Source organism: Ctenocephalides felis, unplaced genomic scaffold (assembly GCF_003426905.1).
Source record: "Ctenocephalides felis isolate EL2017-DRISC unplaced genomic scaffold, ASM342690v1 CF-g0.4_SCAFFOLD_01170, whole genome shotgun sequence".
In the NCBI taxonomy this organism is placed as follows: Eukaryota; Metazoa; Arthropoda; class Insecta; order Siphonaptera; family Pulicidae; genus Ctenocephalides; species Ctenocephalides felis.
This window is the reverse complement of record NW_020537324.1, coordinates 27,188,217-27,203,365: the sequence shown is the minus strand read 5'-3', so window position 1 is coordinate 27,203,365 and position 15,149 is coordinate 27,188,217. Positions and strand designations below refer to the sequence as shown.

The window sequence follows — 15,149 nt, the reverse complement described above, 5'->3', positions numbered from 1 at the left end:
GAATTTTCATGGTATTTATATTTGAACTGCTTAATGACGTCCAGAACAAATATTTTTTTTAATATGTACTTTTAATAAAACTACCAAATATTCTTTCAGAGTACTTACAAAATAATTTCAATAATAATAATTATAAATAGCCATAACATCTTTAACTTTTTTATAATAACTTTAACCTTCTTTTCCCTTATATTCCCTGACTTTAATAGAGATTCAGTTCCTTACTGTTTTTTTAGTATATCAATCAAAGAGCGCATCAAGACGAACTATGTTTTCAAGTGACTGTTACCATACTTTATGATTAAATAATTACATGTATCATTTTCAGGAATGCGTTCGCTTATCAGAACTGTGGGTTTCGGCTGCCGCGAGGCCGACGTGCTGCTTACTGGGTTGGGCAAGAGGAGCTCAAGTGACCACGGTGCGTTGCGCCTGGGGCACTCAAGCCGCGAGGGACACTTGGCTGCGCGGCTTGCAGGCAGCCCTTATTGCGACACTGGCAGATGAACCACCGGAAACTAATATTCAGCTACTCTACAAAGACCCTAATGGAATGGATTATGTGAGTTTTTATTTAAAACTAGCCGGCCCGACAGACTTCGTCCTGTCAAAAAAAAAATTTAATGTGGCGGTGTTTTGTGCCTACCTTTTTTCTATTCTTTGCAAAAAATTATCCTGAACAGAACCGTCACCCTGGTAATCATTCGGTGTGAATTAAAAATAATTAAATAAAACACTATAAGCATTCAGAAGTAAGTAATTTTAATAATGTAAATCATAATTCAAAAATCAGTTTAATTTTCATTGTAGTGCTTTGTGATAAACGATGTTTTTTGTTTGATTACCTGGCGCATAGGCAAACAAATCTGATGGTTTTCCAATACGGGAACAAACAACATACAATTTTCCATGTGAGAAACATGGGTTTTCTAAATTAATACCACAAACACTTAATGATACCATAAACGCACTGGAAACGCATTGGAATGCATGGTGCGAGAACATCTTCTACTTTATACTATCCTTTGAATATAGTTGGTCGATATTTCGCAACATTATAATTGTCGATCCAACCTTTAATTGAAGATTGTGAGGTGACAATCCTAGCAAATCCAGCGGGTTTAAAAACTCCGGTGGATCGTCTTGGTTAGTTGCCGAATCAACTGATTCGCCTGTAATTTGTTCTTGAATTTTGAAATTTAATTCATTTACATCAATATTTTTGGCTGCCAATATAGCTTGGTTAATAGAAAGATATTTCTAAGTTTATATAAATATATTCAAAATTAGGTTATCAAAAACTACACAAAATGTCATGACATAGAACATTGTTTTTTTTACAAATTGCGTTGCCTACTCGATTAAAGAAGAAAAGGGATGTTTTTAGGGTTTTCCCGGCAATTATTTGTTTTTTTCTCGCCGTAACAACCATCCTTGGACTTCAACGAACATTTTAAAAAAAGAATTGGCCAAATTGGTCCAGGCGTTGTTGAGTTATGCGCTTACCAACACATTTTGCGATCCATTTGTATATATAAGATTTGTTCAAGCAATATAGATTGAGGGACCGATTCTGCCGCATTACACCCCAATGTTATGGCAAGGCTATGTTATGGAGAACTTTCTATACTAATTCGTTTTAAATATCGACAAAAGCCATGTGGTTGCTGTGCAGTCAAGCGATTTTCTCGGGTTATCAAATAGAAAACGTTCAAGTATTACATAAGCACTATAGGGGGCGGGGGTTATTGATTTGCTTATTTTGCTTATTTTGGGTAAGAACTTTTGCTTACTTTTGCTGACAAAGGGGAGGGGGGGGGGTAAACAATTGTAATAAATCTGTTTACGTAATACTTGAACGATCCCAATGTCAAAAAAACGATCTTAGATAGCAGGGTCTTTCTGACCCAGCTTCATAACATACGAGTGACGTGGTTTATGTGTAAAAAGCCTGAATGCACAGCAAATACATGACATTTTGAAAGTATTCAGTATGATTCAGTAGCACAATGTATGGAAGATGGAGCGTAACATGGCCTTGCTATAATATTTGTCTGTTGCAGCAGAATCGGTCTCTGAATTATCTCAACCAGACTTTTATAGCACAGCAGACAAAGATCTAAAAAGAGAATTTTGATAACATTCCTGATTAATATTACTATAGTATTCGGATTTATTTATAAATTGATTTAATTTAATTGTAATAGAATAATTGATTTTGATATCGGTCTTTGTTTTTTCTTGATTTTCTTGATTTTTACATTCAATTTGTATATAGACTTCTAGATTTTCAATGTCATGAACAAATATCTGCAAGGTGTATTTTGACAATCTTATATATAAAATTCTCCTCTACTGGCGTATGATTTGATACTTCTCCTAAACGGTTATTCGGATTTTGATAATTCTTTTTAGAGTTTGTCAAAGGAAATTTTTAAGACTCATTGAACGATAAAACTATAGTAATATTGTAGAAATAAATGGTAAAAATTACAAAAAAACACTTTTTGTCATTTTCAACATTTGAACTGTCATCTGCTAGAAATGTCAATTAACTTGAAATTTGAATTTAGCTGAAATTATGAGTCTAGATAATATTAGAATATAATATACAAGAAAAATGTAATGTCTACTTTATTATTGTCGAAAAGCAGCTGAGATGTGCCAGAAATTAAAATAATATCAGATATAGTCAACAGAGTATATGTTGGCAGATGAAATTATATAATTCAGTTTAATAAATTCAAGTACAAAATTGCATATACATTTTTTTTTTAACCTTATGCATTTTGCATTCTGGTTTACTTTACTAAATTATTCAATAATACAAAAAAATATTTCTACTTATTAAAAAAATGTTTCAGAATGTTGTTTTATGTGTCAAAAATTCATTTGTTAGGCATTAGATATGGAATAATTAGCAAGTTGATCTTAGATTGAAGAGTGCTCATATGAACTAGATTTTACAAATTAATTTCACTTAAGATTTGAATTTAAACAATAATGTTTATTAAATAATTAGTAAGAAATATGTACTTAGAAATTATAATTGCCAAAAAGAAACTAATATGTGGTACGAGATTATGAAAATTATAGACTAAATTATTAAAGCAATTATGTTGTATAATAAAATCAAGTGTGTTATTGTTCTTTTACCGCAGATACTACATTATTTTTTTCTGAATTTTTTATATTGATTAAAAAACTGCAATTCTCAATACATATAGCTTATGCTAAGGCAGGACATCGAATAGGATATTAAAAAGTATAGGATAGGATTTAAAAAAAATTGAACTTTTGAATTGTAGACGTGGGCACAGGACAACGTCTGTCGGGTCATCTAGTATTTGTTATAAATTTACTATATTACGATTCGGATACATATATAAATTGATTCAATTTAATTGCAATATAATATGTAAAAGACTTTGATGTCGGCTTTATTCAAAGTTTTTTTGATTTGCACATTTAATTTGAATATTGACTTATTGATTTTCCATTCATAAACAAAGATCTACAAGGTGTTTGCTAGAAATCTGCTGTATTATGATTCGGATATATATATAAATAAATTGATTCAATAAATTAATGATTTATTGAATGATAATATGTAATAGTTAGTTTGATACCGGTCTTTGTATTAAAAGGAGTTTTGCTGATTTTCACACTTAATTTGTATATTGACCACTTGATTTTTTATATCACAAAAATTGTGACAATGTTTGTTATAAATTTACTATATTGCAATTTGGATACGTATATAAAACGAATTAATTTAAATGTTATAGTATAATTGATAAGTCGCTCTCTGTTTGTTAAGGAGTTTTCTTGATTTTCACATTTATTTTGTGTGTACATATATTAGTTTCTTGATTTTGGATATAACAAAGATCTAAAATCAGAATTTTCAAAATATTTGTTATAAATTTGCTATATTATAGCTCGGATACATATACAAATTGATTTTTGCAATAGAACAATCGATTTTGATGTCGGTCTTTTCGATAAAGTTCGATAAAGAGTTTTGTTGATTTTGCTATTTAATTTTTATATTGGCTTTTTGATTCTGGATATCATCTAATTCTAGATAGAAATACAATGCGTTGAACTTTTTTCTTCTAATATTATTTCTAGTTAATTCTAAACTGTTTTTTAACATTTATCGTTTTATCATTGTTGAGTTATCTAAGAAACCGACAAATTTTAATTCTTATAAAATCTAATAAAATGTTTTTCGTTTTTCAGACAAAAACGTTAACGGTGGGTCCATCAGTTACCGCGGATGTTGTGGTACGTCAGGCTATATCGCTCTTCGGCCTTCCTGCACGTTGTCGCACAGACCTCAGACTGGCAGTCATCGAGACCTCATCTAGCAATGGTAGTTCAAGTAGTGGGAATAATAACTCAACTACGTTTCTCATTGGTTGCGAACGACCTCATGCAATACAAATGGCTAGAATTAGACAATCGCTCTCTAGTGAAGAAGGATTTGACCTGAGGCATGTAAATAGTAGACACAATCCTTGCTGCAACCTCATTTTCGAACTACGTAGCGTCAATAAAACTGTTATTAAAAGGTAAGTGAAACAATAGATCTACTCATGATTCGTAGATAATATAATTTTAAATCACATATTTTATCGTTTTTTATGAGAATTATTTTTATTGATATATAAAAAATGTAAATATTTTTATACTGATGTAGCTATTCTTATTATTAGTCTAAGTGAGTTACCAATAATCAATAGACTGAAATACGATTGAATTATTTGTGATATTAAAATGAAATGATTTTGAATGAAGAATAAATATTAGTTTGAATTGAAGTTATTCTAAATAAGATTTTTCCTTTCTAGGACACCGCTGAAACTGTTTCGTAGATCATCCGGCCGATTGTTCGGCGTAGCTCTGACCACTCTCTGCGCGCCCCTTCAAGGACAAGCCCCAGGTCCCGTGATAAGTATGCTAAGGGCTTTACTACTTCGCGGACCCTTGACCCAAGGAATATTTCGCAAATCGGCCAATGCACGAGCGTTAAGAGAGCTTCGAGATAAGATGGATTCAATAGGTCCTAGCGGAGACGCTAATGCCTTAATTGAATCAGCTCCGGTAATTCTAGTAGCAGCATTACTCAAGGACTTCCTCCGCAGTCTTCCAAATCCTCTTCTATGCACTGCTCTTTATGATAATTGGATGCGTGTTTTAACTCTTCCTTCTGTGAAGGAGCAATTAGCATCGGTTAGATCACTTCTTTTACAGTTACCGTCGTGCCATTTGACATTGCTCGCTCAAGTTCTTTCCGTGTTACATACAGTAGCGAGACGATCGTCAGTAAATCTTATGTGTGCTTCCAATTTAGGCGTCTGTGTAGGGCCTTCAGTTCTTTGGCCACCAGGACCTCCAATGCAATTGCATGAACCACGAGCGGTTCCGCAGTTGTTGCAATTATTGATAACCCATGCAGAAGAGCTTTTCCACACGATACGAGCGGCGGGTTCTGAAACCATAGTTGCTGATTCAGGTGCTGAGGAAAGCGATAGCCTGCATTCCGTCGGATTATCTTTGGATTCATTAGAATTAGGTTGTGTGCGCAAAGAAAAATTATCTTTATCGCGTGACTCTGGCCTTACATTATCAGAAGATGATTCTATTAGCACTGGTGGACAAAGTCCGTCACCTCATGTTATATTCTGCAGAGCACCTCAGCAACAACAAGCTCAGCAGGTTAAGGTGCGTACGTTTGTTCCTCAGCAATATGTTAGAACAAAGAGTTCGGGTGATTTGCTAGATAGTACAAATGGACCAAGTTATTCAAGAGTTTATGGGGGGTGGGAACAGCGTATATCCCATTACACACAACAACAATCTAATAGTACTGTTGAATCGACATTTAAGAGACGCGATTGGTCCCGACAAGCTTCAAGAACTAAAAGCAACGAGGGCGCTTCAACAGATTCTTCTCAGGATAGCGCTGGAGAATCTAAATGCCGAGACCAATGTCAGCAAAGAACTTTAGATCCATCCCATGTTTGTTGCCGAAGTCCGTATTTCCGTACAGAGAAGAGCAAAATGTATTACGCACATTATAATAATCAAGACAAAGATTATTATGGGCGTCAAAAATCGCACATCAAGCAATCAAAATCGACGAGCGCTGTATCCAATCTATATTCAAATCTTAATAATAATACAGAAGCATTCTGTGATGGAATATATGGCACCGCAGAAACCTATGAAAACTCTCATTATGAAAATGTTTATGTTAATCGTGTAAATGCCTTTAGAGCTCCGCCTGTCCCACCCAGAAGGTTTGCTCATTTGACGGCAGGTCCTCAAAAGCATACTGTATCTTTGACAATAACTGAAGATAGGAATGCTAGATCTCGATCTCGATCTACATCCGTAGGACCTGTATTTAGACCCCTAACTTCAATGCATGTAGCTAATGTAATATCCCTTCAAGATACAGATACAGAGTCAGAATCATATGTATGACCATGACCATTACAATATACTTTATACATTTAAGATATATCATGTGTTCGCCAAAAAGTGTGTTGAGCTCTGCCTTTGTGTTGCTAGAAGAAAATAATTGAATAATATATTACATTGAATTATCGTAAGTTCACTGATAATCAATTGTTAAAAGTAATTGCACAATAGCAACTACATCTTTATATAGATTAGTATAAAATATTTTTATATAGTGAATTAAACATATATTATCGAATATTAATTGAATGTTTTTGGCCATATTTATTTTTGTTTAATTTAAAATGAATGTTTTTATCTATAAAAGAGGAGAAATATATCATGTTATTTCTTCACATTTTAATGCAGTTACAGTTTTCTAATGTTTATAAAAACATGCAAAATAAAATGTAAATATGTATATTAAGCATAGTACATTGTTATAAAATATATTGTTGCAATATTTTATAATGGATCGTAATAGTAACATGTTTTTTTGTTAAATATATATTGCTAGCAAATATATATGTGTATAGTACTATCTATGTGTAATATAACCCTATTGTATATGAAAAGAACATTTAAGTTTAATTCAATTAGTTTTAGTTTATATAGAAGTTCTGATAATTATTAAATAATTAAGCAGAATAGCTATTGTTATATCTTATATATGTAGACATTACATTTTTGTATCATTCTGTATTGCCATAAACAAATTATCAAATATTTACTTAAAACTGTGTTTTATTTGAACAAATTCATAGTTGTATCTTGTGTTTTGTATGAAAGTAGAAGAAAATAAAAAAGCTAATCTAAGTTATTGTCACGTAGATATAATATGCACAATCATTCATTTTTACTATTATTCCCTTGTCAAAATAATAGCATTTACTTTTTCCATTGATATTTGAGATGTTACAATTAATATTGGTTCGGGTGCATTCTATTTAATTTTTTGTATGATCATTGGTTGTGATAAATATTAATGAATTCAAGCTCTGGTACATTATTGAATTTAAATTAGAGTAAAAAAATATGCAAATTCAAGTTTTCAAAGATCTATGGATTTTTAAACAAAGTTTTAGCCCTTTTTATTTTTTCAAATATTCAAAGATTTATTCACGGATTTTTAAACAAAGTTTTTGCCGTTTTATTTTTTCAAATTTTATCTAATATTTAGTGGCGGTAATATTCAAAGGTATCCATGGATTTTTAAACAAAGTTTTGGCCGTTTTCTTTTTATGAAATATTCAGAGTTATTTATTTATCCATGGATTTTTAAACAAAGTTTTTGCCGTTTATTTTTATCAAATATTCAAAGAGTTTTACCGTTTTATTTTTTAACTGTTTTATTATCTTCCTGTAGTGTAAGTTATAGTAATCGCAAAAAAATCGAGAAAGAAAATTTTATATATCTTTACGTTTCAGAGGTTTCTGAACATTCTGGCATACCTTAAAAAAAAGGGATGTATGTGTGAGTGTGCGGATACAAATTTCGACGATTTAGGAAACACGGTTCAACCGATTTCAATTATTCAAAAAGCATTCGATTGCTGTTGATAAGGAGACGTGCTGATAAGTTTTTGGCATAGGCAGGTCTACCCGTTTCGAAAATACGGGACAAAAAGTGCCACAAACGCTAACTCATTTTTTAAGAGAACGGAGCATCCGATTTTAATTCAAAAAACATTTTACTTGTATTAACAAGATGAAGAACTGATCAAATTTTCATGAAGGCAGGTCTAGCGTCTACGGATATCGATTAAAAAAGGTAAAAAAAATGCCTTCTGGAAGTCAAAAACGACCATCAGACATATGCACATCAAATTATCAGATATTTTATAGAGGTTTTATTAATAAGTACAAATTTTGTTTACGTTTCTATAAGTTCCGTACCTATGTATATCCGTGCACTGCGATATAGCGCTTACGCGCTTCGCTATTTCGTCTCTGAAACAGCTACGCAACGCGAAAAAAAATGTATAAAATTAAAAAAAATCAAAGTAAAAAAGTCAAAATATAAAAAAATTCACGTTTTTCAAAAAAGACAAATCTTTTCAAAAATTTCAAAATTGCTCAAAATCTAATTTTTTCAAAGATTTGCTAAAAAATTTAAATAAAATTAAAATATAGAAAATTCTAATTTTTCAAAAAAGTCAAATTTTTTCAAAAATTTCAAAATTGCTCAAAAATCTAATTTTTTCAAAGATTTGCATAGTTTTTTTTTAATAATTTAGTTTTCGGTACGGAAGTACCAGCAATTAGTCTTAAGGCACGATGCCATGCATAACTAGTTTTCATGAATTTCATAATTCTCAAAAATTTATTTTTTCAGTTCTTAAAAAAATTTAAAGCTTTTAAAAAATTGTAATTATCGGTACGGTAACTTCCAGCAATTTGCCTTAAGGCGCAATGCCATGCGCCACTAGTTCCGTAGTTATGTTGTCCAGGAACAAGTGACGGCACCTATAATTCTTTTCCCATTTCCAGCGCCGAATGCCGCGCTTAGTGCAAGCGAGCGTCGCTGTCGCTGTCGCGTTGCACTTGAAAGGTGAGCATGAGTTGCGTGCTTTGTTGTGATTTCATTCCATTACCATATAGTCAACAAAAATGGCCGAAGAAAACGTTTCAACTGAGTCATCCGGGCTGTTCACGGGCCTCTTTTACGAAATTATACAAAGTCCTTTAAACCTTTTACTAATCGGCTTAATTGCCATTCTGGTGTACAAAATTATTAAGAGTAGACAAAGCATAAACAGACCAGTGCACGTAGAACCACAACTGCCAAAGCTAAGGAAAGACTTCACAGTAGAAGAACTGAAGAAGTTCGATGGCAATCAACCTGATGGTAGAGTTTTAGTCGCTGTTAATGGAAATGTTTATGATGTTACTAAAGGGAAAAGATTCTATGGACCTGGTAAATAGATTTGAATTATTCATAACCTTAAACCTTGTAGTAATGTAATTAATATGCAATTATTACAAAAGGGGGTCCATACTCTGCATTTGGTGGAAGAGACGCCTCCCGCGGTTTGGCTACATTTTCGGTGACGAGTTCAGATAAGGAGTATGATGACCTTAGTGATTTAAATTCTATGGAAATGGAGTCTGTACGAGAATGGGAAATGCAATTCAAAGGTAACTATATGTAGCCAATTTAGAATTTTATGACTATCACCTTATAATTTTCTTAAACCCTTTAGTCCAAGAGGGGTAAAGCTGCAAACACTTCAAAATCCTCTAAGTAGGTTTAACAAGTTTTAATGATTTTTAAGCTACTTACTTATTACTATTAAAATTCCAAATAGTCCAGTCATTTAAGCTTAAATTAGGTAAGAATCTCGGAATTCAAGATACTCAGCTATGAGTCTGTAAATACTTGTATATTGACACCTAAAAGTTGTCTCAAAACCTATATATGGTAGGATTTGTAGAAACATATGTAGGTTTTGAGACAACTTTTAGGTATCAATATACAAGTATTCATAGACTTACAGCTGGATATCTCGAATTCGGAGGTAAACTTATTATAATGACTAGATTATAACACAATTAGTTTTTATGGGAAATTACTCTTTGTGGAAAATTGTTACAGGATTCCAAGTATGACTATGAATAACTTATATTTAATTATGATTTAATTATTCTAATCTCATGAATAATAAATTCACAATGCATTTCCCCATATTTTTTGTAGATTATATTTATGGCTGTTTTATCAATGATAGTTATTTAGTAGTTATAGAATATTTGTTTAATGATGCATAAAACATACATAAAACAAAAAAATCAAAATAAGAGTTTTAATAATATAAAAATTATATTGTTCCACTATGTCCAAAAGGGGTAATGCCGCAAACAGTGTAAAATTCTCTTTAAAGTTGATTTGAAAAGTTTTAATGTTTTTCCAAGATAGTTACATAGATAAAATAAGTAGCCATTTATTACTGCAGAATGTATTTTATAGCTCTTCGCAGAAAATTGATATAAGATTCCAAGTACTAGTATGAATAACATATATAAATAATTATAATTTAACTAATTGTCTCATGAATAATACATTTCCACATATTTTTAGTAGATAATATTTATGGCTTATTTTATCAATGATAGTTATTTAGTAGTTAAAAAATATTTATTTCAATAGCAATGATGATGCAATGCTTAAAAAAATCTAAATAAAAATTGTATAACAAACGGAAATTCAGATTGTGTTTAATCATATGGTTTCTAATTTATTATAATGCATATAAATAAAATAAATTTTCTTTGTTTCTTAAAAATAATTGACTCGACTTTTTAGGACTTTACCATTTTTGTGGTATTTTTTTTAATTCATCAATTTTATTATTAACTTGTAAATATTTAAATTACAAGATAAAATTACAATTAATACTTTCATTACTTATAATCAAAAATATTGATGTAATTTTATTGAAATGAGCAAATGCAGAGTTATAATTTATGAATTATTATTATTATGTGTTAATGAAACTTTGTTTGTTTTAGAAAAAATATGATCTTGTGGGTAGACTTTTAAGACCAGGTGAGGAACCGACAAACTACTCAGATGAAGAAGAGGAAACTCCAACACCTTCGGGAGAAAAGACCAAGGATGAATAATGTATATGTATATATATGTTATTTGGTTTTATATATTGGTTAATTTATAATTATTGTATAATATAATTATAGAGCTTTTAGACATTGTCAAGTTATTACGTAAGTGTTAATTTTTTTATATAAAAGTTTATATTTAAATTAAGCTATTTAAAAAGCAATGTATCTAATATATTTGTTACAATTTGCTGCATTGATAAATTAAATGAATTGTAACAGAAATCTAACACAAAGCACAAGCTATGATTTATATTTTGTGTTGCAGTATTTTAACATTTTGTTTAAATTATAAACATTAATAATGAATTATGAAATTTTTTCATATAACTGCAGATTGATTTGATGTTTTGCTGATTTATATAGTGGACCAACTTAATAACTTATGTGTTCAAATTTGTGGTGGTATGGTTATAGTATTTTTTGTTGACATTTTCATACTTTTATGCTGAATCTAAAAAAATAACTATGAAGACTGCATAATATCATCTTGAATAAATTCCACGTAACTTTTATATTAGGGTATCAGGTTAAGTGTTAAAATTTTATTTCTTTGTGTAAAGTTATATGAATTGGTATCAGAAGAAATACATCACTGTTATGGACATGATTAAGATTGTTGTATTTATGTCAATAGTGAGTGTAGAATTAAAAATTTGTCTATTGGAAATATGCATTTATTAAACGTATTTGATTAAATCCATTGAAATCATTTATATATATGTAACTATATTAATTGCAGTGATTTTCACTATTAACTTTCCTAGAGATTTTATTATTTTTTCAGAAATTCATTTGGATCAATTGTGATAGTTATTGTGAAAATGGAAGTCAAATGATAAATAAATTATGTAAGTTATTTAGTTACGTTTAATTTGAAGAAAAAACAAGATAAGCAGTATTGAAAGTGTGCCTTCAATTACAACAATGAGATTACCAAGTCAATACTAATCTAGTTCTACATTGTACACCGAAGGCTCGATAACTTAATACTGGGAATTTTTGAGATGCATCTGAAAAGAATTAAACAATGCACTTCTTATTATAACAATGTTAGTTCATCTTATACTTGGATGATGGGATTATAAGAAGAGAGTTTTTACTAAGGTATCAAACTAACAAATAGTTTTTTTATTAATTTTAGCAGTTTATTTTACCTGTTTTTTCTATTTTTACGTCATGCATAGTTTGCGTAGTCTTATCTTTTTGATAAGTGAATTGTTTGCAAATTCAACATTATTATTATTATTCACGTATGGATATTGAGTCAGAAAATCAAACTATTGCATCATCCAATGAAAGATTTTGTTTGGGTCTATAAACTGTACGAACTTTATTTAATATATATTCTGTTATTGGTTTAATTTGAACAGTTGATCTGCATTGTTTGGTGTCTCATAATACAAAATGTAATGTAATTTAAATCAATTTTGAGGCATGACTTCCTAAAATTGGTATTTCTATAAGCGCATTAGTAGATCAACAATTGTTTATGCTATTTTTTCTTATTGCCCTATTGAAATAAACCAATCAAAAAACTTTTACATTTAGCCAATAAGTTGCGTTATTTAATCTTTTTACCCGATTTACTAATATTGCATATGATACCTAAATTTTGATTTCTTTACTAATAACTCAAAAACCTAATCTTCTTATATATAAAAATGGACCGCAAAATGTGTTGGTAAGCGCATAACTCAACGACGCCTGGACCAATTTGGCCAATTCTTTTTTTAAAATGTTCGTTGAAGTCCAAGGATGGTTCTTACGGCGCGAAAAAATCGAAAGATTACCGGAAAACTCATACAAACGTTTTTTAACTAAAACGTAGAATCAATTTGAGCTTTATTTCTATTATATAAAGTTCATGTTAAATTACGTGCATTCACTGTATACTCCGCCTTAACGATTATTCGGATTTCGATAAATCTTTCTGAAGTTTGTTAAGGAAATTTCTAGGATGTTTGTGATTATAAAGTACTGGGATGTATGTGCAATATTGAAGAAATAAATTTTAAAAAAATGCAAAAATCGACATGTCATTGTTTGCATTGAAAATAAATGAAAACTATGAACTGCCAAAAATTTTAATTCACTTATGAACCTACACAATATTAGAATATGTATAATAAATTTATGATTATGAATAAGAAAAATGAAATGTCTACATTATTATTGCCAAAAAGCAGCTGAGATGTGCCAGGAATTAAAATAATATAAAATACAGTACATGTATGGAAGATTGAATGAAACAAATTCATTCACTTAAAAAATGAAATTAAGTATTAATCAGGGCCGGTCCTACCTTTAATGCGATGCATGCGAAAAATACGAGCGCACGCCTTAGGGGGCGCCAACACAAGATTTGGATATTAAATTTTCAATATATAATTTCTTTGCATCTTTTACTTAGTATTCTTTCCACAATATTTTTAAAATTCGTAAAAATTTCACTTTATAACAACATATGGGAAAGTAAAGATGAGTACATACAATTCGGTCCTCACAATATCGATTAAGAGAAGTGTAAGATGCAATTTTGGTTATCTCAAATAATAGAAAATTAAATTAATTTAATCCAACATGAAGTACCAATGTTATGGTACGGTTATGGTTATGTTATACCGTTTAAGAGACTTCAAATTCCAATATAGTGTAATTAAAAAACAATAATTATTGTTTTTAGGTAGGCAATAAATATTAGTATATTATATTAAAAAAAATGTAGATATGGACAGGACAACGTCTGTCGGGTCAGCTAGTCACTAATAAAAATGCTCACTGTATTTTGTATATTTTAAGAATTTTTTAGAAACACTCACCATGATTATCCAAAAATGCTTTTATTTCTGTGTTACTATCACTTTCCATCCAGCTTAGCTTCATCATTATATTGTTTTCGTTCTCAAACTCTCAAATCGGAATTGCTGATGCCTTTAAAATCACTTTCTTTTAATTAGGTAATAGGGTAAAATAATAACAAATTATTTTATTGTTATTAATTAATTGTTTCAAAACTAGTATGTAATATATATTATAAACAATTATTTGATAGCAAACAAACAATAAAACTGAAAGAAAACTTCTATTGAAGATATCACAAAAATTAAGCCCAACCGGCATAGTATTATAAAACTTGGTTTATGCTGTATCATTTTATTCTTATACACAATATACAAGAACGGACGATAGTTTTAAAAAATCAAAGTTCTCAATCATATATATTAATAAGTTGGCTGCACCTAGTCTTTGAAACCACTGACTGAAAACTGTTAAATAATTATGGTGGCAAACCTGTAGTCAAGCAGTTACCTTCACACACTGTTTGATTTTTTATCATTATGACTTTTATTTGTCAAATTTTATTAAATGATATTATTTTAAATATGCTTTAATAATTATGAGATATATTGGTTTTTACATAAATTAGTTATAAGTGTAATATGTATTAACTAAATCAATTTTTTAAATCGCTCACTCCTATTACTAATTAACGCTAAATGTATTTTTTGGTTACCTCTATGAAAGTGGTCACAATGTTTACTCACAATTAAACAACAACTTGATGAATGTTCTGTTATATTAATAAATTTAATTTCTTCATATTTGACAAAATAATATTTTTCTGTAATGGGTAAAATTGAAGTGCTAGATCACCTGCCAAAAACTGTCCTTGATGAACATTCTAATTGTGACTCACTAACAAATGCTAGCATAATGCTAGAAGCCGCTTTAAGTCAAATGGATGATATTTTATCAGGTACATAAATGAAATTACTGTAATTGAAGTGGAATCTTGTTCTAATCAATTTCATTTCAATTGGAAGGTCCCATGTTGAGGTCTAGTAGTTCTTGTAGTAATGATGTTTTGACAGCTGCTAGGAATCTGGCGGCAGCTTTAAATAATTCAGAAGAAGACCCAGTTACTACTTTGGAACCAGAGGTTACTAGTTCTATTTCAAAATGGATAAACAATCAGGTAAAATATTTAAATATTCCGTTAAGCTTAGTAATCGGCTTAACATCAATGAAAAACATGAATTTCTTTCAAAAATTTATTT

The 15,149-nt window shown here is 30.1% G+C and overlaps 3 protein-coding genes across 3 annotated transcripts in view; 2 read left to right on the top strand and 1 right to left on the bottom strand.

The window, feature by feature from the left end:
- LOC113368467 overlaps positions 1 to 6,732 on the top strand; it is a 105,137-nt gene extending 98,405 nt beyond the window's left edge. Inside the window, exons 4-6 of the mRNA XM_026610011.1 lie at positions 329 to 562; positions 4,246 to 4,577; positions 4,857 to 6,732. Of these exons, the coding sequence (XP_026465796.1) occupies positions 329 to 562; positions 4,246 to 4,577; positions 4,857 to 6,495 (2,205 nt within the window). The 3' untranslated portion in view covers positions 6,496 to 6,732. The remainder of the gene's footprint in view (positions 1 to 328; positions 563 to 4,245; positions 4,578 to 4,856) is intronic.
- Positions 1 to 15,149, bottom strand: part of LOC113368466 — a 383,698-nt gene that overhangs the window by 195,386 nt on the left and 173,163 nt on the right. The window lies entirely within an intron of this gene.
- On the top strand, positions 8,976 to 11,322 carry LOC113368469 (membrane-associated progesterone receptor component 1-like). Its single transcript, XM_026610012.1, has 3 exons — positions 8,976 to 9,388; positions 9,460 to 9,609; positions 10,982 to 11,322. The coding sequence occupies exons 1-3, from the start codon at positions 9,082 to 9,084 to the stop codon at positions 11,092 to 11,094; spliced, it is 570 nt and encodes a 189-aa protein (XP_026465797.1). The 5' UTR covers positions 8,976 to 9,081; the 3' UTR covers positions 11,095 to 11,322.

What these genes read in the sequence shown, in the direction of transcription:
- LOC113368469 (XM_026610012.1), top strand. Translation starts at nt 9,082, where the DNA reads ATGGCCGAAGAAAACGTTTCAACTGAGTCATCCGGGCTGTTCACGGGC. An exon ending in GAAAAGATTCTATGGACCTG is followed by an intron (nt 9,389 to 9,459) that starts GTAAATAGATTT and finishes TTATTACAAAAG; the next exon opens with GGGGTCCATACTCTGCATTT. An exon ending in ATGGGAAATGCAATTCAAAG is followed by an intron (nt 9,610 to 10,981) that starts GTAACTATATGT and finishes GTTTGTTTTAGA; the next exon opens with AAAAATATGATCTTGTGGGT.